Raw genomic sequence first — 24261 nt, 5'->3', positions numbered from 1 at the left:
TAAAAATGAAATAAGTTGATAAATTTTAATTAAGATAAGGCAGAAGAAGAATGAGCAGAAACTGCGCTTAAGAAAGTATTCTGGTTCTGATATATTTACATTAATTTGTGTGTCATTTTTTCCCTTTTCAATTATATTATCTGTAATCTTTGGTTGTAAGTCTAGAATTTGTCAAAACTCGGCACCATGACTAATAGGTATGACAAAAAATGAAGAAACCTATGGAACATGGACCAGTTTCTTTAACCTTATCTGAAACATCAAAAATGCGGAACTAATTTAGAGAAAAACTTATGTGATTTTAATTTTCTAACGGCTAAAACAAAGAGATTGAACATAAAATTTCGTGTAGATAATTAATGTACATGTCTCTATGTTATAGATCATTTCTAGATCAGTAATCTGTGAATTTTTCCTGATTGCTGAAGCGTTAAAATGTCCGGTTGGGTTTATTCGCCTTTCCCATTTCTAAGAAATACTTTACAACTCTTGTAAGCTTAGTCAGACCAGAGTAATATATATATATATATATATATATATATATATATATATATATATATATGTGTGTGTGTGTGTGTGTGTGTGTGTGTGTATTTTTATTTACACACATACATACATATATACATACATATATATGTATATGTATATGAAATATAAAAGTACTATGTCGTACTTAACGTAAATGTTAGGTAAAGTCCACAATGAAATTCCTGTTATAGAACATTGTATATTAAAGATATATATGTACAGAGCTTATAGCTTTCGTCCATCTGCTGTGGACTATGTATATATACATACACACACATGTACATGTGTGTGTGCATGTAAATGTACACACAAAACTTCGCATATTGCTCGATTTATATTTTTTTTCCAAACTACCTATACTGCAGAGCTGTGGCAATCTCTTTTCTGCGTCAGTCGTTTATTAAATTTTTCTATATTTCAATTTCCTTACGTCTTTTGAAAGGCGGATCTATCAATCCCCTCAGGATTAAGCCCCTTTTTTTTATTCTCCATTCGCGTTTCGTTTTCTTCCTTATTCATTTTTTTCCAATTTCCCCTTTCGTAATAAGTAATATTTCCTTTTCCACGGGTTTCCCCATAAGTGCTCCGATATTCCTTTTTTAGAAGACTTTTCGCAACGATGTCAATAGTAGGATTCGTAATATCATCGCTATTCATGTGGCAACAATGCATAATTGCTTGTTGACTATTTTTTTATGAAGATGAGAGCACAATGGTTTCATTTTCAGATAACTGATAACAAAACCCTTGACGTGGATTAACAAATTCATGTCATGCTGACGACGGAAGAGATGTGCAATGCTGTCAAATGGAGAGATATTATAATCTAAGACAGCTCGGTACAAAGGGCTCACTGTTGTTTTTGTTATGTTGAAGTTATTTTGAGTATACATGATAAGAGTAAAACAAAAATGACGGAAGGGACATTTTATGTAAATTTTATGTCGACCAGTTTGTCAGTTTGGTTTATTTCAGGATAGGAATAGGATACAGCATCGTATGGATGTATGCTAAGCTAAGCCTGAGCCCAGCTTTTTGCTTATATATATATATATATATATATATATATATATATATATATATATATATATATATATATATATATATATATATATATTTATTTATATATAATAATATATAAAATTTGAGGCTGCTTATCTACAGAGTATAGTGAGGTTTGATAACACACAAGCAAGCCAATTTCGACAATACGCTGTGCTCTTGATGCAAGCTGATCACTCCTAATGTCACAGCGCTAACGGGACCCATCTCTTGTCAATGAATAAAAATTAAACAAAAAGGGCATGGCGCCACCGTGCACATAACACTCACTCCACTCTGAGAATACTCTCCTCGATTCAGTCTCATAGGCAGAGAGATAAATAAGTTGACTAGATAATAAGTAAGAAGACTCAGTCGCGAATTGCGTGGTCACTAACACCCTTCCTGCATCTCCCTACCTCTCGGCATCTTGGACCTCCCTCCCACACTCTTCAACATGGCGCCTGTCTTCGGGTACTGGGACTTCAGAGGAGTGAGCACATAGTGTCAACAAGTCATTTGATGATTATGAACCGTAAGTATATTGTGTTCGGAAATATATTATAATCACTCAGCAATCTATACGGAACGGGAAGTATACTTAGATTTTGACGATCAAATCTCCACAGCTCGTGATTTAGAGAACTAAGTAGCTCCTTGTGATCTATCTAAAGTGATATCTATGGTGATATATCTGAGGCAGGCCAAAGAAACTCCATATTGGACGCACTTTGGAAAGTCACCGTAATGTCTTTTTGTTAGCACGCCATACCTTACGTTTGGGGTTATTGTGCTTATGGATAAAGAAACGTGGAAGGCGTATTTTGTCAGTAATAAGTGAATGTAGTTTGTGAGACAACTAAACCTTTACAGACATACACAAAGACAGATAGACAGATAGATAGAGGGGTAGGAGACAAGGACATTTGAGAAAAGGTAACTTCATATCCTATAGAAGCTGCAATTGCTATATTTTAATTTAAAAAAAACCACATTTAGGGAAAAGATTGAACAAATTTTTTGAATGTCAAATATTGTTATTTTCTTAGTAATGATGGCAGATACTCTTATACTGTAGACACAATTTCCATGAAGATTATATTGATAATGGTAATTATCATTCTGTTTATTTACCTCTGTTACATTACGTTTAAAACTCAAATTTAATCATCTGTCGGTATGTATGTATGTATGTATGTGTTTGTCCATGAACAGATACACGCTTATATCATTTTTTTTTCTTTTTCTAAAACAGACAGAAGAAGAGGCAAAGAAATACATAAGCAATCTGAAAGAAACCTTGAAATTACTCTCGAACATTTTGGGTAATCAGTCCTGGTTCGCAGGTGATAAAGTGAGCTCTCTTTTGAAATGTCTTGAGTCGTTGGGAAACTGGTACCTGTGGCCTAATCTGTTTGTCTGTTGCTAGTGTCATTCTAACAGTCAAATAAAAATAGAGAGAGAGAGAGAGAGAGAGAGAGAGAGAGAGAGAGAGAGAGAGAGAGAGAGAGAGAGAGAGAGAGAGAATTATCGGTACTCGTAAGGCAGATGCCCGGGGAATTTTTATCGCTTCATGTGTATATATGTATGTATGTATGTATATATATATATATATATATATATATATATATATATATATATATATATATATATATATATATAAATATATATATATATACACACACGTTCAAGATTTAGTCAATTTTTAATTAAGCTTTGCTTTGCTGAAATCACTCAGCTTAGATTTCCTCATCCTTTTAATCTCTGTATCAGAAGCATTTATCAAACATTAATATATCAGTAGAATCATTTCCTTTTATTCCCTTCTCGTTATATACTTATCTGTCATCAATAAGATCAAAGTCGAAGCTCTAATTCAGCGTCGAATTTCCCGTGAGAAGCATTTATCAAACATTATATGTTTGTGGAATCATTGTTACCGATTTTATTTCTATCTCATCTTAAAATTGTATGTCATCAATAAGACTAAAAAAAAAATCGACGTTCCTATTCCTCTTTGATTTTGTCTGTTTTTTGGGTTTGGGACAAGGTAAAATCATTTGGATAGTAAAATACATATCGGCCATTACTTTCCTCATCAAGTCGCTGTTGGTAACATTATTGTCTTAATAGAATTACCATCAGCACTTCTGTGTCTTTCTGATCATATACTCATCTATTGTCAATAAAAAGTCGAAGCTCTGATCCAGTTCCTTTTTTTGTTTCAACACAGACAGGATAAGGCGAAAATCATTAGGTCATTAAAACACGACTCCCTTCACACAAATCCTAGCACAGTTTTATCTTCTCTCTCTCTCTCTCTCTCTCTCTCTCTCTCTCTCTCTCTCTCTCTCTCTCTCTCTCTCTCTGGCAGACTTCGTCTTCGTCATGTACGAAGAACTTGACGTGAACACCTTCATGGATCCGACCTGCCTGGATTCTTTCCCTAACCTGAAGAACTTCGTCTAGCGCTTCGAGGAACTCCCAGCCATTAAGATGCTCATGTCATCTCCTCGATATGTCAAGGCCCATATCAATGAAGTCAAAGTCAAGTTTGGCTCAAGTGAATAAAGGAGGAACCTGGGAGATTTCTGGTCAGGGATAAGGTGAGGAAGATTCAGTTTAAAAAAGAAGTGAATTTCGTAACCGCCTTTGATTTATCCTTTTCATTCTTGAAAGTTACTAATATCTGTCACTGACTGATAATACTAACATTCAATATTTTATTAAAACTCAGTAACATGAAATAACTTGAATGACATTCAAGTTATTCACTTTATTCACTTACTATCTTCTTCATTTATTTATTTTCGTGATTTTAGGCACGCGAACTACTAACCAATAGACACTCTCGTTCGTTCTAGGGACTAGGGGATACAATAGACGCATCGCTATCGGTGAGAGGAAGATCATGAGAAGATCTGTACTGCAAAATACTGGCAATATTCGTGGTAATAGGTGCTTAAACGTGTCTTAGTTAATTTTACACAAAACTGTTGCTTCGATCCAGGTGTCCCCAAGGTTAAGGCAGTATTATCAGTATTAGCTGACCCGACCAAGAACTAGTTCACTAAATAATTCTCATACCTTAACTGCGCCACTGGAACTATAAACTGCTTTTCGTGAACCACTTTTTTTTTTCGAAATGTATCACCCTATTCAAGCTGCGTTACCCATCCCACTAGAGCTATCTGAAATATGTTCTTTCCGAAAACTCTCGGGAATGTAGACAAAAAATTTAAAGAAAAAAAATGCAGTAAGAGGTCAGAGGTCAGGTTAAAGACTGTGTAACAATACCTCTTCATGTTTTTCTTTATCCTGAAGTATAATCTAAGCCTTAGAATATGAGTAAGGACCATCCATTCATTACAGAATTTCGCATGAAAACGGAAAAATCATTCAGTAATTTTTCAGTTTGGTTTTTCATTCAGATGTCATATTTCTTCATTTTTACACAAGTTTGGGCAATCGAACTCAACTAGGGAATGCAAGCCATCCCAGAGAATCAGAATAACTATAACGATTAAATTCTATTTTACACCTCTCTAAAACCCATAAACATGCACGAAAGCAAACGAAATCCCCCTTGGGTTCATAAATGTTTCCAACAGCAGTGCTTAAAACTGGAGGGTTTTCAACACGTCTATAATGAAGCGCAGAAATGACTGTAAACAATGGTTCACATAGAAACACACTATAGGACAGCCAGTTGGAATTCGAGTTAACCTCGTTTTCAGCAGCCAGTCGAAAATCAGTTTCTATTTCCCGTCTAAACTACCACTCTGTCAAGAGTTCCTCTTATTTATGCGTTGCTGCTTTGGAAAAAAATGGAATTCTGGAATTTTGAGGCTGTTTCTAATTTTCCTTTTTCTCGTTTTTGGGGGGTTTATGTCAATCATTTGGGTTGTAGAACTTAGTAACATAATTAACGAAATTAAAGCGCCTGCATGCCATACGGTTTATCTGTATACTACAGTAAAGCCGATTACTTTGGTTTATATCTCAATTTTAAATATATGTTAAAGAACTTCCTAACAGCAGTTTCATATGACTGAAGAGTTATATGCAATAATCGCAAGAAATGCAAATTTTATTTTTATTTTATTTTTCAGAAACGCATTAACTCACAGTAAAATTCATTTTGCTAATAAATAGACATTTCCTTTTAACAGTCTAGAGCAAAACGGAATATGAAGAAAACATAAATTAAGAAACCTCTAGTGGTTGTTGTCGCATCTCTCAGAGAATGTAGGGTGACCCTCCATTCACTGCAGAAGTTTTTTGCAATGAATAATCTTGCAATCAACGCTTTTAGTCGTGTTTTTCGGGCATGAGATGACTTTTTTCTTTATCTCAGGGTTGTTTATCTGCAGTGTCAGGGTGGGGTTCAATTACACACAAGCAAGCACATTTCGATAACACGTGGTGCTGTGATACAAGCCTATCACCCCTAATGTCACAGCTCCAACGGGACCCACCTCTTGTCAGTGAATAAAAATGCAACAAAAAGAACGCAACGTCTCTGTGCTCTTATCATTCACTCCACTCTGAGAATACGTTCCTCGATTCACTCTCATGAACAGGGAGATAAGATAAGGTGACGATATAACATGCAATGTCACAGAGAAATTCGTCTAATCTACTTGAGCTACTCAGTCGTGAATTGCGTGGTCACCAACGCCCTTCCTGCATCTCCCTGAATTTCAACATCTTGGGACTCCCGCACTCTTCAACATGGCGCCTGTTTTCGGGTACTGGGAAGTCAGAGGAGTAAGTATGTTATGTCAGCAAGTCGTTTGATGATTGTGAACCATAAGTATGTTCTGTTTGGAAACAATCACACAATTGTATGTATACGAACGGAAGTATATACTTATATTTTGACGATCAAATCTCTACAGCTCATGATTTAGAGAACTAAAGTTCTTGGTTCAAGGGTAGGCTGGAGTTCGTGATTATTTAGAGTTTTGTTTCAAGGCAGTTTATTTTAATCTTAATCTCTTTACATCAATATCTAAGGTAATCTATAGGTGTTCCACACAGGAAACACTTTGGGAGTCACCATATTAATATTTTTTTATTGGCATGCCATAGATTACATACGATGTTACTGCACGTAAGGAGAAAGGAACTTTGAATGCGTATTTTATCACGAAAACTTGCATTGGTAAAGTTATTTTGAAAGTGTGAGGACACTGGGCAGTGAAGAAGGTATAGAGTGAATATAGAAATATATATATATATATATATATATATATATATATATATATATATATATATATATATATATATATATATATATATATATATATATATATAATCAGAGACTGGCTAAAGAAACAGGCCAATTTCCACATTTGTCTTATCTTTATTCCGACGTTTCGAAATAACTGTATTACATCTTCTGGGAATCTGTTGATAAATATGATAAAAATTACAAAATAATCTTAAATTTGTTAAAAATCATAAAACAACAAAAAAACTAAAATTACAATGACAAGAACATATTTAAAAGCTAAGACCCCCGACCAGCCTTCAGTTTTTCCACGATGAGAATCGATTCTGACCCTCAGTAACCACTTCGTTGATCCCACATATGTCCCAGAGCTACACTTTGGGCAAGTATATTTATATACTACATTAGAGGTCAAGAAGGGACCTCTGATGTAGTAGATAAATATACTTGCTCAAAGTGTAACTCTGGGACATATGTGGAATCAACGAAGAGGTTACTGAGAGTCAGAATTGATTCTCATCGTGGAAAAAGGTTTCGCACAGGAAGTAGGCTCTCCAACCCTCAGCATTCGAACATCAGGAATCATGCAAAATTTTGCAAAACCCAATTCGAGAGAGACGATTTTTGCATCCTAGGGCAAACGCAAAACCCTCACGCACTACCCATTCTCGAGTCGTTGCTCATTAAGCAGCTAGTTCCCCAACTGAATACCCAAACCTCTTTGATCCAACTGTATCTTAGCTAACATGCCACCTTCTATTTTCTCTTGTGTCATTCATTCTTCCTTTCTCTGAACTGAAGGTTGGTCGGGGGTCCTAGCTTTTAAATATGTTTTTGCTATTGTTATTTTAGTTTTTTTACTGTTTTATGATTTTTAACAAATTTAAGATTGTTTTATAACTTCATCATATTTATTGATAGATTCCCAGAAGATGTCATACAGTTGTTACGAAACGTCGGAATAAAGATAAGACAAATGTAGAAATTGGCCTGTTTCTTTACTCAACCTCTGATTTGATATGGCCGTTGGTCTTCACCTATCTGCACCTTGGTTATATATATATATATATATATATATATATATATATATATATATATATATATATATATATATATATATATATATATATATATATATATATAATAAAAGGAGCCCATAAAAACTCCCTCGACAGACAAGTAATGTCAAGGAGACAGTTGTCTCCGAAATATATAGCATTAGCTTTCTACCTTTTGGCATTTTTATGGGTTCCTTTTATTAGGAAAACAGAAAATATTCACAGTCACACACACACACACACACACACACACACACACACATATATATATATATATATATATATATATATATATATATATATATATATATATATATATATATATTTATGTATATATATATACATGATATATATATATATATATATATATATATATATATATATATAAAATTTACACAAAGAAAATTAAACGCTGGGTGTAAATCCTGACAGCTTTTTTCTGAGCCATTACAGAAGTACTGACACATAATGGGAGAAATTCCCAATAATGATTGATGGATTTATGTCTTAAAACTGGCGTCAAACACCCAGATCATTGAAGCCGAAATTCCCAGTATATATGCTAGGTCGACAATATTGAAAATTTCTACCACTATACATCAGCGACTCCATATTGGCTCAGAAATAAAGCCGAAAACGGTCAGGATTTACACACAGGTTTTAATTTCCCTCGTGACAGTGAGAAATATATAGATCAAGTGTAGGTGTGCTTATTAATTATATATATATATATATATATATATATATATATATATATATATATATATATATATATATATATATATATATATATATATATATATATATATATATATATATATACATACATACGCAGACACATTTGTATGTGTGCGTTTTTGCCTGAATGTGTGTATTAATCAGTACTCGGTTTGTTCCCAACAGCTCGGTCAGTATATTAGGCTCCTTTTAGAGTATGTTGGCGAACAATACGAAGAGAAGACCTACAGGTACGGCCCTGCTCCTGACTTCGACAAGAATGCTTGGTTTTCTGTCAAACCAACCATGGACCTCCCCATACCCAACGTGAGAAATTATTATTATAATAACTTCCTGCTTCTTTTTGTCTTTCACTTTAAACCAACGTAATGTACCTATGGTTTAAGGATACGAGGTCATTGCTTCAACAGTAACGTAGCTTATTAAGTTTGATGAGAATTCATACATTTCAGTGGATGAATTCCCATAAGAAAAAGGGAAATCGGTTTTGTTTTCCTATTCTTTATTGATTATTTATGACTGCATGCCGATGAAAAATGAGAAATTTCCTCTCTTATCCTCTACACAACCAAATTTTAACTTCATATAATAAAATAAGCTAGAGTTATCTTCTCTAAGTTTATTTTTTAAAGTTTTCACGTGTAAAAAATGAATAACCATTCCTTCCTATCATCCAAATTTCAAAATATTTATTACAAAAGTCAAGATTTGCAAACACATAAAACTTAAGCAATGAAAGAAAAATTTTATGCCCTTTTTAGCTCGTAAATTACCTAGACAAGTCAATCAGCATTCATTTTTATTTTACCGATTTCAATATAGTTTTCGCAACAATCAAGATTCTAAAAATGAAATCCCTCCCCTCCCCCCCTCCCTCCTCCTCCCCCCCCACAAATAAAATTAAACGAATGAAGGCAAAAACCTGTCATTCTCTTTTTCAAGCTGCCATATTACATAGACGGAGATGTGAAACAGACACAGAGCTACGCCATCATGCGCCATCTGGGGAGAAAGTACGACCTCTGTGGAAGAACAGAGAAGGAGAGGATGACAGTCGACCTGTTGATGGAGCAGGGGAAAGACATGCGTTTCGGGTTCTACATAACCTGTCAAAATTACGTGAGATATTTGCTTCATGTCCTGTAGAAGCTGCAATTGCTATATTTTGATTTAAAAAAACACACTTTAGGGCACTTAGAGAAAAGATTAGACAAAGTTTTAGAATGTGAAATACTGTTACTTTCTTGGTAATGATGGCAGATATTCTTATAGCTATAATTATCATTTTGTTTATTTACCTTTGTTACGTTACGTTTAAAACTCAAATATATTCATCCGTCTGTATATATTTATGTTTATATATAAGTATGTGTTTGTCCATGCACAGATACATGCTTATATCATTTTTCTTCTTTTTCTAAAACAGACAGAAGAAGGGGCAAAGAAATATATAACCAATCTGAAAGAAACCTTGAAATTACTCTCGAACATTTTGGGTAATCAGTCCTGGTTCGCAGGTGATAAGGTGAGCTCTCTTTTGAAATGTCGTTAGTCGTTGGGATACTGGTATTTGTGGCCTAATCTGCTTATCTGTTGTAGTGTCATTCTAACAGTATAATAAAGTGAGAGAGAGAGAGAGAGAGAGAGAGAGAGAGAGAGAGAGAGAGAGAGAGAGAGAGAGAGAGAGAGAGAGAGAGATAATTATCGGTACTCCTAAGGCAGATGGCCAGGGAATTATTATCGCTAGGTATGTATGTATGGTTGTATGTATGCGTAAATGTAATATATATATATATATATATATATATATATATATATATATATATATATATATATATATATATATATATATATATTTACATATACTGTATATATGTATACGTATATATCTGTATATATTAACTATTTATTTATTCCGGGAATAAAAAAAAATTTTGTATATTACAAACGATCAAGTAGCTAGCATAAATCTAATTCAAATTGCATTAATTTCCTATCGTTTCAGTAGCATTGAACTATGGTTTTAGATGAAACCACTTCGTTTGAGTATAGAATTATTGTAATGTTACTCTTATAATCGTATATATTACAGTTATTGTAAGTACGCTGTTAGCTATGAATTTCACAAATGAAAAGTTGGCAAATCGTTACTAATATTTCTTGGAAGATAATGAAAGAATAACATTACGCGCTTTACAAAATATAGTGCAGTTGTTTTGACTTTATTCACCATTTTAGATCAATCATAAGAGCAGACTCTTGGATAAGTCAATAGCCGTCAATTTTTGCAAAACTAATAAATGAATTTTCTCATTCATGTCATGAAGCCCTTTTTTTGTCGACGACTTTTATTTTGTGACTTGTGTGTTTTCCCAGTAGTGAGTTTTTCATTTTACTGCGTCCATTATCATATTTTTATGATAACAGAGAAGTGCATAATGAGAAAGAAATAATAGTGCATTTGTAACACTCACTTGTGAGACACCCACTGACCTCTTCTCAAGAGTGACCTTGCATTCAGTAACTGAAATTAATTGACGTGTGTCAAAGCCTGGCGTCACATCTCAGCAGGGCCCGCTTGGACTTCCCAGAGGGGGTTATCCAAAGTTTAAGGGATGGTATTCAGGCCAAGGGAAGGGCCGTGTAGGAACCGGGAAAGCTTAACTACCTTTATTAGCTATCCAGGGGAGACAAGAACTACCTCAAGGCTGTGGTTAAAGCTGCGTGTATCGGTAGTGAGACTTGAAGATGGAAGTTTAAATTCAAGAAGACCTCTCCTTTAGCTTTAATTCGAAGGAGCATTTAAAATTTAGTCACTTTTTCAAGCAGTTTTGTGATGCTAAAATCATTCTTTTGGCTTTAATTCGAATATATATTTAAAATGTAATCAGTTTTTTACATTCAGTTTTGGTGTATGCTGAAATCATTCCGCTTGGATTTTCCGTCAGTTTAATCTCTGTATCAGAAGCATTTATCAAACATTAACATATCAGTGGAATCATTTCCTTTTATTTCCTTCAGATCAAAGTCGAAGCTCTAGCTTTTAGCAATAGGATAAAGTCGATGCTCTTATTCCCCTTTGATTCCTTCTTGTTTTTTGCTTATAAGATAGACAGAACAGGGTAAAGTCATGAAATATCAAAACACGAATCGATCATTACTTTTTCTTCACCTCATCACTGTTACAAACATTGTCTCAATGGAATTTTTATCAGTACTTTTATTTTTTTCTCAGCATATGCTTATCTGTTATCATAAAAAGCCTAAGCTCCTGATTCTAGTTGTTTGTTGTTCCGTTACAGACAGGAGAAGGTGAAAAACCATCAGGTCATTAAAATATAAATCGAACAGGATTTCCTTCACAAAACATTAGCACAGTTTTATCTTCCTCTCTCTGTCTCTCGCTCTGCAGATAACTCTGGCAGACTTCGTCATGTACGAGGAACTTGACGTGACCAGCTTCATGGATCCCAAGTACCTGGACTCTTTCCCGAACCTGAAGAACTTCGTCAAGCGCTTCGAGGAACTCCCAGCCATTAAGAAGTTCCTGTCATCTCCTCGACATTTCAAGTCCCATGTCAATGGGCCCAAAGTCAAGTTCGGCCCAGGTGAATAAAGGAGGTAGATTTGCTAGGGATTTGCAGGTAACTTGAGGAAGACTCATTTTAAAAAGAAGTGAATTTCATGTACGTCTTTCATTTATCCTTCTCATTCTTTGAAGCTTTTAATATTTGTCATTGATGTTAATAACATTCAATAACATGAAATAAAATAACTTGTATAACATTGATGTTATTCACTTTATTCACTTACACTCGTTTTCACTTATTTGTTTTCATGATTTTATTAACGTCAGTGTGAGACAAATGCACCGCGATTGAATTCACATGATAAGAACATTTTAACGATAACAATTTAATATTTTACCAGCCGTTCAAATCCAAGTTTCCATCTCTGGCCAAGTGAACACCAATAAAACCAACATAGATTATATTTGCTTGGATATCTCTATCTCATCTTATCTTATGAGAACTGTAAATGCCATCAGCATGAAGGTTTTATTTCTGACTTCATATTTCTGATTTTGCATAAACCTTTTAATTTTATCTCTCGCTGGGGGTATGTTAGCCTGGTTGTTTCGCTATATAAGAGAAGTGACGGAAAACCTGAGAGAATATTTGCGGTGTTTTTACCTTTTTTTTTTTTTTCACTATATATCAACAGGGCGCTGTTATCCTTAAAGGCAATATTATATTATGATCGATTTTGAAGTTCCCAGTTGAAAAAAAAAAACTACTCAAGTGTCAATGGTCATGCAGAATGATGAATGACAAGGCGTACTATCTCACCTTTAAGGAAGCCCCTTTATAAATGGTTGAAGAAGGGCGTATATTACTCAAGACTCTTACCCGTGGATAAAAAAAGAGAAAGATTATTAGCTAGCTTTAAAATCTGAGATATGGAAAGTTGGAAAATATAGCAAAGTAGAAGACAATGACCTATACAGAGAGGTGTAGTAATTTGTTAATAATCAAAGCATATTTTACTAATGCAGAATCCGTGATAGAAAATAAATATCTAATACTTGAGAGATGAACTACTGAAACCTTACTGCACTTATCATGACATTCCTTGAGTTCCTTAGCTTTGCATGTATGTATGTATGTATGTATATATGTATATATATATATATATATATATATATATATATATATATATATATATATATATATATATATATATATATTATATATGTATGTAATATATATATATATATATATATATATATATATATATATATATATATATATATATATATATATATATATATATATATATATCCATATATGCATACAAATATATATATATATATATATATATATATATATATATATATATATATATATATATATATATATGTATGTATAGATATATATATATATATACACATATATATATATATGTGTGTATGTGGTATGTATGCATGTATATATATACGTTTCTGGTATGTATACATTCATACATACACATTCATACATGTATATATATATATATATATATATATATATATATATATATATATATATATATATATATATATATATATATATATATATATATATAATGGACGAGAGAGAGAGAGAGAGAAGCCCCCAGATTATACATATTGATTAGATCTTACAATCACAACAGCCGGTCAACGCTGTTACCCAAAATGGTGATAACTGGTCCCATTAGGTGCAAGTTTCACAGGAACCTCATGCTATGAACAAAGACTGCCTAATATTAGCTGAGAATCCATCAGGAGAGGATACGGGCCATGATATTTGTTTCTTTAATTGCTAAAAGATCCGTTTTTACTTATTTTGTGACGAAACTTCAAGAGCTGATTAATTATTAACATTTTTGTATTTTACATCTTATACAAACAACGGTTTAGTGTTTCTCAGACAAGCAAGAAATGAGTCATCTGACTTACGAGAATCTTTATGTATATAGTGAATTGGTTTAAGTGATTAATACCACAGATAATAAATAGAGATTTGATTGTGAAATATAGTATTATTATTATTATTATTATTATTATTATTATTATTATTATTATTATTATTATTATTATTATTATACAGATGATGAACTCTATTCATATGGAACGAGCCCATAGTTACCATTGACTTGAAATTCAAGCTTCCAAAGAATATGGTATTCGTTTGAAAGAAGTAACAGAAGGTAATAAGAAATACAGAACGAAGAAATACGTAATTTGAAAAGAAAAAAGAAATAAACAAAGTGATAAATAAATAGCTAAAAACGCATGTAATTTTCTAAAATACAACGAGGACTGCAAATATTTTCTGCAAAATAGGAAGTTAGAAAACTGGTGAGGAGTACCGTTTTTAAACCACTGAAATATTCGAAGACTGAGACTGGCAGTCTAATTTACATGCATTTCGGTGAAGACGCCAAGAAATTAATTAATGTCTCAGTGTTTGCACTTAAGACACAATAACGTTTTTCTCGGAAACCTGCAGTGATTACGCGGTTGGCTCTTTGAGGTTAATCGCGTAGTTGAGCTGGTTAATTGACATGAACAATGAATACATTTTCGAAAGTTCAGAAGGTAATTATAACTTCTCTCTCTCTCTCTCTCTCTCTCTCTCTCTCTCTCTCTCTCTCTCTCTCTCTCTCTCTCTCTCTCTCTCTCTCGTCGGCGTCAGGCGTAGATTGGTTTCTTAAATTCCTCCTTATGATGGTAGGGAGAAATTCGTTTTTTTTCACCAGTCTACACCAGACGCAGAAGAGAAAGAGAGAGAGAGAGAGAGAGAAGAGTAGAGAGAGAGAGAGACAGCACCAAGCACATGAGGAATATTACCTAGACGATCTATAATCCCGTCTAACAGCCACTCCCAAATACCAACACCGATTAGGCCCAGAAGATCTCAACGCCTCCGGGACCGATTTCGTCACCAACCCGTGACCAACTAAAATGCACCTGAATAACCGACCTGTCAACTGTACACCCAACACCCCACCCCTGCTTGCTGTATATAACGATGTAACTTGCCTGCCAATCCATTCACTCTAAAAATAATCGCCAGAGCGCGTTTGAAACGACAGAGGTAATGAAACTGAAATAACAAGAAAACTTTTGGTCTTTGGGAAATCTGATACACCTGATACACGCTGACGAAAAGAAGATATTAAGAAGAATAGAGAAGACATTATATAAATTGAATGCCCTAGAAACAGCCATTATTTTCAATGCTACTGTCCTTAGAGAAGGTCTCCCTTCTTCTTCTTCTTCTTCTTCTTCTTCTTCTTCTTCTTATTATTATTATTATTATTATTATTATTATTATTATTATTATTATTATTATTATTATTATTATTATTATTATTATTATTAAATATTTTCCGAAACATACTGAATATAAATATTTAAAAGGCGAAAAAAATAGAAAAAAAATTTAAACGCTTTTATTAAAATGTACTAAAAAGTACAAAATCATTTTTTGAGACACACCAGGAGTTTCTTACAGTTAAACACACCTACAAAAATAAAAGCGTGGTCACCAAACATGGAGGGAAATGATACCAGAAAAGAAATAAATATATTTTTTTTTATTTCTCGTAGCATTTCTTCCAGGCATGATTAATTGTAAGAAAATCCTGGTGTCTCTCAAAAAATTATTTTGTACTTTCTAGTGCATTTTAATAAAAGCGTGTTTTAAATTTTTATATATATATTTTTTTTATTTTATGCCTTTTTAGTTTTGACAGAAATTGTAACCGATTCATGATTGTAACTAAAAAAAAAATGGAACGTGATATCCTGTCGAGCCATAGAAGGTTTGAAAAATCCGTAGAGTTATTAACTTCGTCTACAGAGTTTCGATTGGCCTATGAAAACTATTCCAGTTCTGTTTCTGATTGATTGTCTCATAGTTTTTACCATCATAACGGCTGTATACAAACAGCGCAGGATTTCTTTTAAGAAAAAAATATTTCATCATCAAAACAGAACACTGAGTAAATTTCTCTTTTAAGTATTAATGAAGTATCTATATAATTTTATTTTCTATACCAAAAATTTAAGAGAACATAATAAAAGCATTTCTTCAAAGGATTATTTTTAATGTTCTGGCAATACTGTTAAAAGTCGTCTGCTATTCATATAAGTTACATTAAGGAATGGAAACAATGGCGTCTCGTCAACAAACTTTCCTTTTATGAACTCATTATTCGTGCAAAGTCATTATTATTATACGGAAAATCATAGCTGGCTTAATTTCATGTTACCATCACGGAACACACGTCATGTTATATTCTGCCTTATTTTTCTTATTCAAGTCGAGATTGGCAATTCAAATAACTAGTGTCATTTTTCTACCCTTGCAAAATAGTTGCCAAATGTCATTATCTTGCAACTTGCTTTTGGAATAATTCACAGTAATTGTCCGTTCCCTTATTAAACTAGTAAAAATGTCGAAATTACTTACAATTCTAAACATATTAAGGGAGTAGTAACGTCTTTTGCATAAAATAAAACTCATTAAAGTAAGTTTGTTTCCAAGAGAGAGGTCATTATTTCCTTGGGTTGAAGTCGTGAATGAAAAACAGATGATATATTTAGGTGATGGTAAAAAAAATTACATAAATTTGTTTTTGTTCTATTATACTTACAAGGGATTAAGTTCTTTGTTCTTTTTTTTTTTTAAATAGAATAGTTTTTCATTTCAGTGCTCTGTGTAAACATTTGGTTGCCATTGTAATGTATTTGAAACAACCAACCAAAATTAGAGTTACAGTCGTTGCAGCTACCAATAAACACGCTGTGTTCCTTAAACTGACGGTACTTAGAGAGTTACTCTGCCTTATCTTTGGTGTTTTACTAATATTTGTGTGTGTGTGTGTGTGTGTGTGTGTGTGTGTGTGTGTGTGTGTGTGTGTGTGTGTGCGTGCGCGCTGCTTAAAGCTTTTCTGTCAAGTTACAAAATTCTGCTAAATATTTTTTCCTGAATTGTGTCATTTCTAATTACTGACTTCTCGAAGACCTTCATGGAACATTGCAAAAAAAAAAAAAATACCTCTTACAACAGAATTTGGGTCCATTTCAATGGTCAGTGGGGAATATTTTCAAGCCCCAGAAACCAGATGTCCTTTCGAGTGAAGCTTCCCTTGTTCGTCGGTGGTTTCCTCTCTAAACGGAACTAATTTTGGGGCTATCTATCATGTGCATGAATTTGACTGACTAGAATTATATATATATATATATATATATATATATATATATATATATATATATATATATATATATATATATATATATATATATATATACTGTATATAAACTTTGGGGCTGCTTATCTGCAGATAATACATTGTGCTTTGATGCAAGCTTATCACTCCTAATATCACATCTCCAACGGGACCCATCTCTTATCAGTAAATAAAAATACGACAAAAAGAACACAACGTCTCTGTGCTCTTATCATCTACTCCACTCCGAGACGCCTTTCCTCGACTCGATCTCATGAACAGAGAGATAAGATAACGTCACGAGGTAACGTGCAATGTAACTCAGAAGATTCATCTTATCGACTCGGGCTACTCAGTCGTGAACTGCGTGGTCACTAACACTCTTGCTGCATCTCCGTGACTCTCGACATCTCGGGCCTCCCGCACTCTTCAACATGGCGCCTGTCTTCGGGTACTGGAATGTCAGGGGAGTGAGTATATTGTGTCGACAAGTCGTTTGAAGATCATCAACCCTAAGTATATTCTCCTTCGACATATAATCCCACGATTGTGTATACTTAACGGGAATTATACCTAGATTTTGACGGTCCAGTCTCTACAGCTCATGGTTTAGAGAACTAAAGATCTTGGTTCAAGGGTAGGATGGAGTTCGTGATTACTTAGTGTTTTATTTTCAAGAGAGTTTATTTTAATCTCTTTACGTCAATGTCAGAGGTAATCTACAGATATTCCACACCCGAAACACTTTGGGAGACACCATATTAATATTTTTTTATTGTCATGCAGTAGATTGCATACGATGTTACTGTACATAAGGATAAAAGAACTTTGTATGCGTATTTTATCACGAAAACTTGCATTGGTAAAGTTATTTTGAAACTGAGAGGACACTGGGCAATGAAGAAGGTATAGTGTGAATATAGACATACATACACACACACGCACACACATATATATATATATATATATATATATATATATATATATATATATATATATATATATATATATATATATATATATATATATATATATATATATATATACTGTATATATATATATTTATATATATATATATATGTGTCTGTGTGTGTAGAAAGTTGAAGGTAATAAGTTAATGCTACATATTTCGGAGACAACTGTCTCCCTCGACAGGCAAGTAATGTCCAGGGAGCCAGCTGTCTCAGAAATATATGGCATTAACTTTCTACCTTGGCGTTTTTATAGGCTCCTTTTATTAATGGAATTCTGTTCTAGCATAAAATATTTCAGCCATCTATATATGTATATATATACAGTATATATATATATATATATATATATATATATATATATATATATATATATATATCCTATATATATGCATATATACATGTATATATATGCCTATATATGTACTGTATATAATTTACACAGAGAAAATTAAAGGCTGGGTGTAAATCCTGACAGCTTTATTTCTAAGCCATAACAGAAGTACTGATACATAGTGACAGAAATTCCAACTAATGGTTGATTGATTTATGTCTTAAAACTGGCGTTACAACACTTATGTTACTGACGCCGAAATTCCCAATATATATGCGAGTTGGACAGTATTATCAATTTCTACCTCTATATATCAGCGACTCCATATTGGCTCAGAAAAAAAGCCGAAACCGGTCAGGACATACACCTAGGTTTTAATTTCCCTGAGGTAGTGAGAAATATATGAATCACGTGAGTGTTTATTAATCATTATATATATATATATATTTGAGTGTTTATTAATCATTATATATATATATATATATATATATATATATATATATATATATATATATACTGTATATAGATATATATACATATATATATTTGTGTGTGTGTGTGTGTGTTCGTGAATGTGTGTATTAATCACTACTCGGTTTGTTCCCAACAGCTCGGTCAGTATATTAGGCTCCTTCTAGAGTACGTTGGCGAACAATACGAGGAGAAAACCTACAAGTTTGGCCCTGCACCTGACTTCGACAGGAATGCTTGGTTTTCTGTCAAACCAACCATGGACCTCCCCATACCCAACGTGAGAAATTATGATTATAATAACTTCCTGCTTCTTTTTGTCTTTCACTTTAAATCAACGTAATTTGTCTATGATTTAAGACCACGAGATCATTGCTTCAATAGTCACGTAGCTTACAACTTTTGATGAGAATTCATACATTTCAGTGGATGAATTCCCATAAGAAAAATCGAAATCAGTTTTATTTTCCTCTTAATTATTGATTATTTATGATTACATGCCAATGAACAATGAGAAATTTCCCAGCTTATCCCGTACATAACCAAATTTAAAGTTAATCTAAAAAAAAGTTACAGTCATCTTCTCTAAGTTTATTTTTTAAAGTATTCACATGTAAAAAATGATTAACCATTCCTTCCTATTATCCACATTTCAAAATGTTTATTACAAAAATCAAGATTTGAAAAAAACAATAAAACTCAAGCAACGAAAGGAAATGTTATTCTCTTTCCAGCTCGTAAATTGCTTAGACAAACCAATCAACATTCATTTCTATCAAACAGATTTCAATAAATTTTTACCAACAATCAAGATTCTAAAAGTGAAATCGGCCCCCGCAGATAAAATGAAACGAATGAAGGCAAAAAGCTGTCATTCTCTTTTTCCAGCTGCCATATTACATAGACGGCGATGTGAAGCTGACACAGAGCTACGCCATCATGCGCCATCTGGGGAGAAAGTACGACCTCTGTGGAAGAACAGAGAAGGAGAAGATGACAGTCGACCTGTTGATGGACCAGGGCAGGGACATGCGCTTTGGGTTCTACACAGCCTGTCTAAACTACGTGAGATCTTTGCTTCATATCTTATAGAAGCTGCAATTGCTGTATTTTGATTCAAAAATCCACAATTTAGGTCACTTAGAGACAAGATTGGACACAGTTTTTGAATGTGAAATATTACTCTCTTGGTAATGATGGCAGATATTCTTGGAGACATAATTATCATTATGTTAATTAACCTCTGTTACGTTTAAAACTCAAATATATTCATCCGTCTGTATATATTTATGTTTATATGTATGTGTTTTCCATGCACAGATACATGCTTATATCTTTTTTTTTCTAAAACAGACAGAAGAAGGGGCAAAGAAATATATGACCAATCTGAAAGAAACCTTGAAATTACTCTCGAACATCTTGGGTAATCAGTCCTGGTTCGCAGGTGATAAGGTGAGCTCTCTTTCGAAATGTCGTTAGTCGTTGGGATACTGGTATCTGTGGCCTAATCTGTTTATCTGTTGCTAGCGTCATTCTAACAGTCAAACAAAAATAGAGAAAGAGAGAGAGAGAGAGAGAGAGAGAGAGAGAGAGAGAGAGAGAGAGAGAGAGAGAGAGAGAGAGAGAGAGAGTTATCGATACTCGTAGAGCAGATGCCCGGGGAATTATTATCGCTATGTGTGTGTGTATATATATATATATATATATATATATATATATATATATATATATATATATATATATATATATATATATATATATGTATGTATGTATGTATGTATGTATATATATATATATATATATATATATATATATATATATGTATATATATATGTGTGTGTGTGTATTTGTAAATATTTATCTATTTATTTATTTATTTACTTCAGGGATAAAAAAAAACCTCGGTAATTAATTACCAACGATCAAGCAGTTAGCATAAATCTAATTCGTAATGGATTAATTTCTTATTGTTTTAGTAGCATTGAACTAAGATTTTAGATGAATCCACTTCGAGTATAGAATTATTTTTATGTTACTCTTTTAAGCATATATATTACAGTTATTGTAAGTACACTACTGCCTATGAATTTTACAAATGAAAGTTAGCAAATCATTACTAATATTCCTTGGAAGTTAATGAAAGAATAACATTACACGCTTTACAAAATATAGTGCAGATGTTCTGACTTTATTCACCATTTTATATCAGTCATAAGAGCAGACTCTTGGATAAGTCAATAGTCGTCAATTTTTGCAAAACTAATAAATGAATTTTCTCAGTAATGTCATGAAGCCCTTTTTTTGTCGACGACTTTTATTTTGTGACTCGTGTGTTTTCCCATTAGTGAGTTTTTCATTTTACTGCGTCCATTATCATGTTTCATTTTACGCCAGTCATTTGTAACACTCACTTGTGAGACACCCACTGACCTCTTCTCAAGAGTGACGTTGCATTCAGTAACTGAAATTGATTGACGTGTGTCACCGCCTGACGTCACACCTCAACAGGGGCTGCGTGGACTTCCCCGAGGGGGTTATCCAAAGTTTAAGGGATGGTATTCAGGCCAAGGGAAGGGCCGTGTAGGAACCGGGAAAGCTTAACTACCTTTATTAGCCAACCAGGGGAGACCAAAACTACCTCAAGGCTGTGGTTAAAGCTGCGTGTTTCGGTAGTGATACTTAAAGATGGAAGTTTAAATTCAAGAAGACCTCTCTTTTAGCTTTAATTCGAAGGAGCATTTAAAATTTAGTCACTTTTTTAAACAGTTTTGTGATGCTAAAATCATTCTTTTGGCTTTAATTCGAATATATATTTAAAATGTAATCAGTTTTTTACATTTAGTTTTGGTGTATGCTGAGATCATTCCGCTTGGATTTTCCGTCAGTTTAATCTCTGCATGAGAAGTATTCATCAAACATTAATATATTAGTAGAATCATTTCCTTTTATTTTCCTCTCATCACTCACTTACTGTTAGCAATCAGATCAAAGTCGAAGCCCTAATTGCCCGTCGAATTTCCCGTGAGAAGCATTTGTCAAACGTAATTTTATTAGCAGAATCATTGCCATCACTTTTATTTCCTTTTCATCCCAAACTTATCTTTTAGCAATAGGATAAAGTTGATGCTCTTATTCCCCTTTGTTTCCTTCTTGTTTTTTAATTATAACATTGACAGAACAAGACAAAGTCATGAAATATCAAAACACGAATCGATCATTACCTTTTTCATCTAATCACTGCTACAAACATTATTGTCTCTATGGAATCATTATCAGCAGTTTTACTTCTTTCCCATTATATAATTCTCTGTTATCATAAAAAAAAAGTCTAAGCGCTGATTGGAGTTCTTTTTGTTTCATCAGACGGGATAAAGTAAAAATCATTAGGGTATTAAAGACACATCAAGCATTGCTTTTTCATGTAATCGCTTCTGGTAACACTATTGTCTCAATGGAATTATTATCAGCGCTGTTTTATTTCTTTCTCAGCGTATGCTTATCTGTTATCATAAAAAGCCTAAACTCCTGGTTCTAGTTGTTTGTTGTTTCATTACAGACAGGAAAAGGTAAAAAATCATCAGGTCATTAAAATAAAAATCAAACACGATTTCCTTCACAAAACATTACCACAGTTTTATCTTCCTCTCTCTCTCTCTCTCTCTATCTCTCTGTCTCTTTCTCTCTGCAGATCACTCTGGCAGACTTCGTCATGTACGAGGAACTAGACGTGAACACCTTCATGGATCCGAAGTGCCTGGATTCCTTCCCGAACCTGAAGAACTTCGTCAAGCGCTTCGAGGAACTCCCAGCCATTGAGAAGTTCCTGTCATCTCCTCGACATATCAAGTCCCATATCAATGGGCCCAAAGTCAAGTTCGGCCTAAATGAATAAAGGAGGTAGATTTGCCAATGATTTGCAGGTAACTTGAGGAAGATTCGGTTTAAAAAGAAGAGAATTTCATATACGCCTTTGATTTATCCTTCTCGTTCTTTGAAGCTATTGATATTTTTCATTGATGTTAATAACATTCAATAACATTGCCACTCAATATGTTATTAATATTCAATGACATAAAATAAAATAACCTGAATAACATTCATGTTATTCACTTTATTCACTTACACCTGTTTTCTTTTATTTATTTTTATGATTTTATTAACGTGAATGTGAATCAAAGGCACCGCGATTGAATTCATATGATAGGACGATGATAATGATAACAATTTAATATTATACCTGCCATTCAAATTCGAGTTTCCATCTCTTACCAATAAAACCAACAAAAACTATATTTGCTTGCGTATCTTTAGCTCATTTTTGCTTATGCGAACTGTAAATGCCATCAGCATGGTGTTTATTTCTGATTTCATATTTAAGATTTTATATAAACCTTTTAATTTTATCTCTCGCTGGGTGTATGTTAGGCTGATTGTTTCGCTTAACAAAAGAACAGCTGTAGAAAACTTACGAGAATATTTGCAGTGTTTTTATCGCGTTTTTTTTTACAATATTTTACCATAGATATTTTACAATATCCTTAACGGCAGTATTATATTATGACTGAATTTGAAATTCCCAGTTAAAAAAAAAAACTACTCAAGTGTCAACAGTCATGCAGAATGATGAATGACACTATGTACTATCTCACCTTTGAGGAAGCCCCTTTATAAATGGTTGAAGAAGGGCGTATGTTACTCAAGACTCTTACCTGTGGATGAAAAAGAGAAAGATTATTAGCGTGCTTTAAAATCTGGGAGATGGGAGGTTGGAAAATATAGCAAAGTAGAAGACAATGCATTGAGACAAACAGGCTAAGTAATTTGTTAACAATCAAAGCTGTGATTAGTTTACAGAATCCGTGATAGAAAATAAATATCTAATACTTGAGAGATGAACTATTGAAATCTTATTGCACTTATGATGACATTCCTTGAGTTTCTTATCTATTATATATATATATATATATATATATATATATATATATATATATATATATATATATATATATATATATATATATATACATATATATATATATATATATATATATATACATATATATATATATATATATATATATATATATATATATATATATATATATATATATATATATATATATA

The 24261-nt window shown here is 33.0% G+C and overlaps 3 protein-coding genes across 4 annotated transcripts in view; 2 read left to right on the top strand and 1 right to left on the bottom strand.

Annotated features, from left to right (window-relative positions):
- LOC136854543 (GTP-binding protein Di-Ras2) overlaps positions 1 to 24261 on the bottom strand; it is a 261584-nt gene that overhangs the window by 78593 nt on the left and 158730 nt on the right. The window lies entirely within an intron of this gene.
- Positions 6179 to 12286, top strand: LOC136854542 (glutathione S-transferase Mu 6-like). The gene is made up of 5 exons (XM_067130888.1): positions 6179 to 6339; positions 8767 to 8907; positions 9544 to 9720; positions 10028 to 10126; positions 12014 to 12286. The coding sequence occupies exons 1-5, from the start codon at positions 6304 to 6306 to the stop codon at positions 12215 to 12217; spliced, it is 657 nt and encodes a 218-aa protein (XP_066986989.1). The 5' UTR covers positions 6179 to 6303; the 3' UTR covers positions 12218 to 12286.
- LOC136854541 (glutathione S-transferase Mu 2-like) lies at positions 17671 to 23098 on the top strand. Its single transcript, XM_067130887.1, has 5 exons — positions 17671 to 17831; positions 19277 to 19417; positions 20026 to 20202; positions 20491 to 20589; positions 22826 to 23098. The coding sequence occupies exons 1-5, from the start codon at positions 17796 to 17798 to the stop codon at positions 23027 to 23029; spliced, it is 657 nt and encodes a 218-aa protein (XP_066986988.1). The 5' UTR covers positions 17671 to 17795; the 3' UTR covers positions 23030 to 23098.

Source organism: Macrobrachium rosenbergii, chromosome 29 (assembly GCF_040412425.1).
Source record: "Macrobrachium rosenbergii isolate ZJJX-2024 chromosome 29, ASM4041242v1, whole genome shotgun sequence".
Lineage (NCBI taxonomy): Eukaryota > Metazoa > Arthropoda > Malacostraca > Decapoda > Palaemonidae > Macrobrachium > Macrobrachium rosenbergii.
This window is presented reverse-complemented; position numbering and strand designations above follow the sequence as displayed.

What these genes read in the sequence shown, in the direction of transcription:
- LOC136854541 (XM_067130887.1), top strand. Translation starts at nt 17,796, where the DNA reads ATGGCGCCTGTCTTCGGGTACTGGAATGTCAGGGGA. An exon ending in TGGACCTCCCCATACCCAAC is followed by an intron (nt 19,418 to 20,025) that starts GTGAGAAATTAT and finishes CTCTTTTTCCAG; the next exon opens with CTGCCATATTACATAGACGG. An exon ending in CCTGGTTCGCAGGTGATAAG is followed by an intron (nt 20,590 to 22,825) that starts GTGAGCTCTCTT and finishes TTCTCTCTGCAG; the next exon opens with ATCACTCTGGCAGACTTCGT.
- LOC136854542 (XM_067130888.1), top strand. Translation starts at nt 6,304, where the DNA reads ATGGCGCCTGTTTTCGGGTACTGGGAAGTCAGAGGA. An exon ending in GGTACTGGGAAGTCAGAGGA is followed by an intron (nt 6,340 to 8,766) that starts GTAAGTATGTTA and finishes TGTTCCCAACAG; the next exon opens with CTCGGTCAGTATATTAGGCT. An exon ending in CCTGGTTCGCAGGTGATAAG is followed by an intron (nt 10,127 to 12,013) that starts GTGAGCTCTCTT and finishes CTCGCTCTGCAG; the next exon opens with ATAACTCTGGCAGACTTCGT.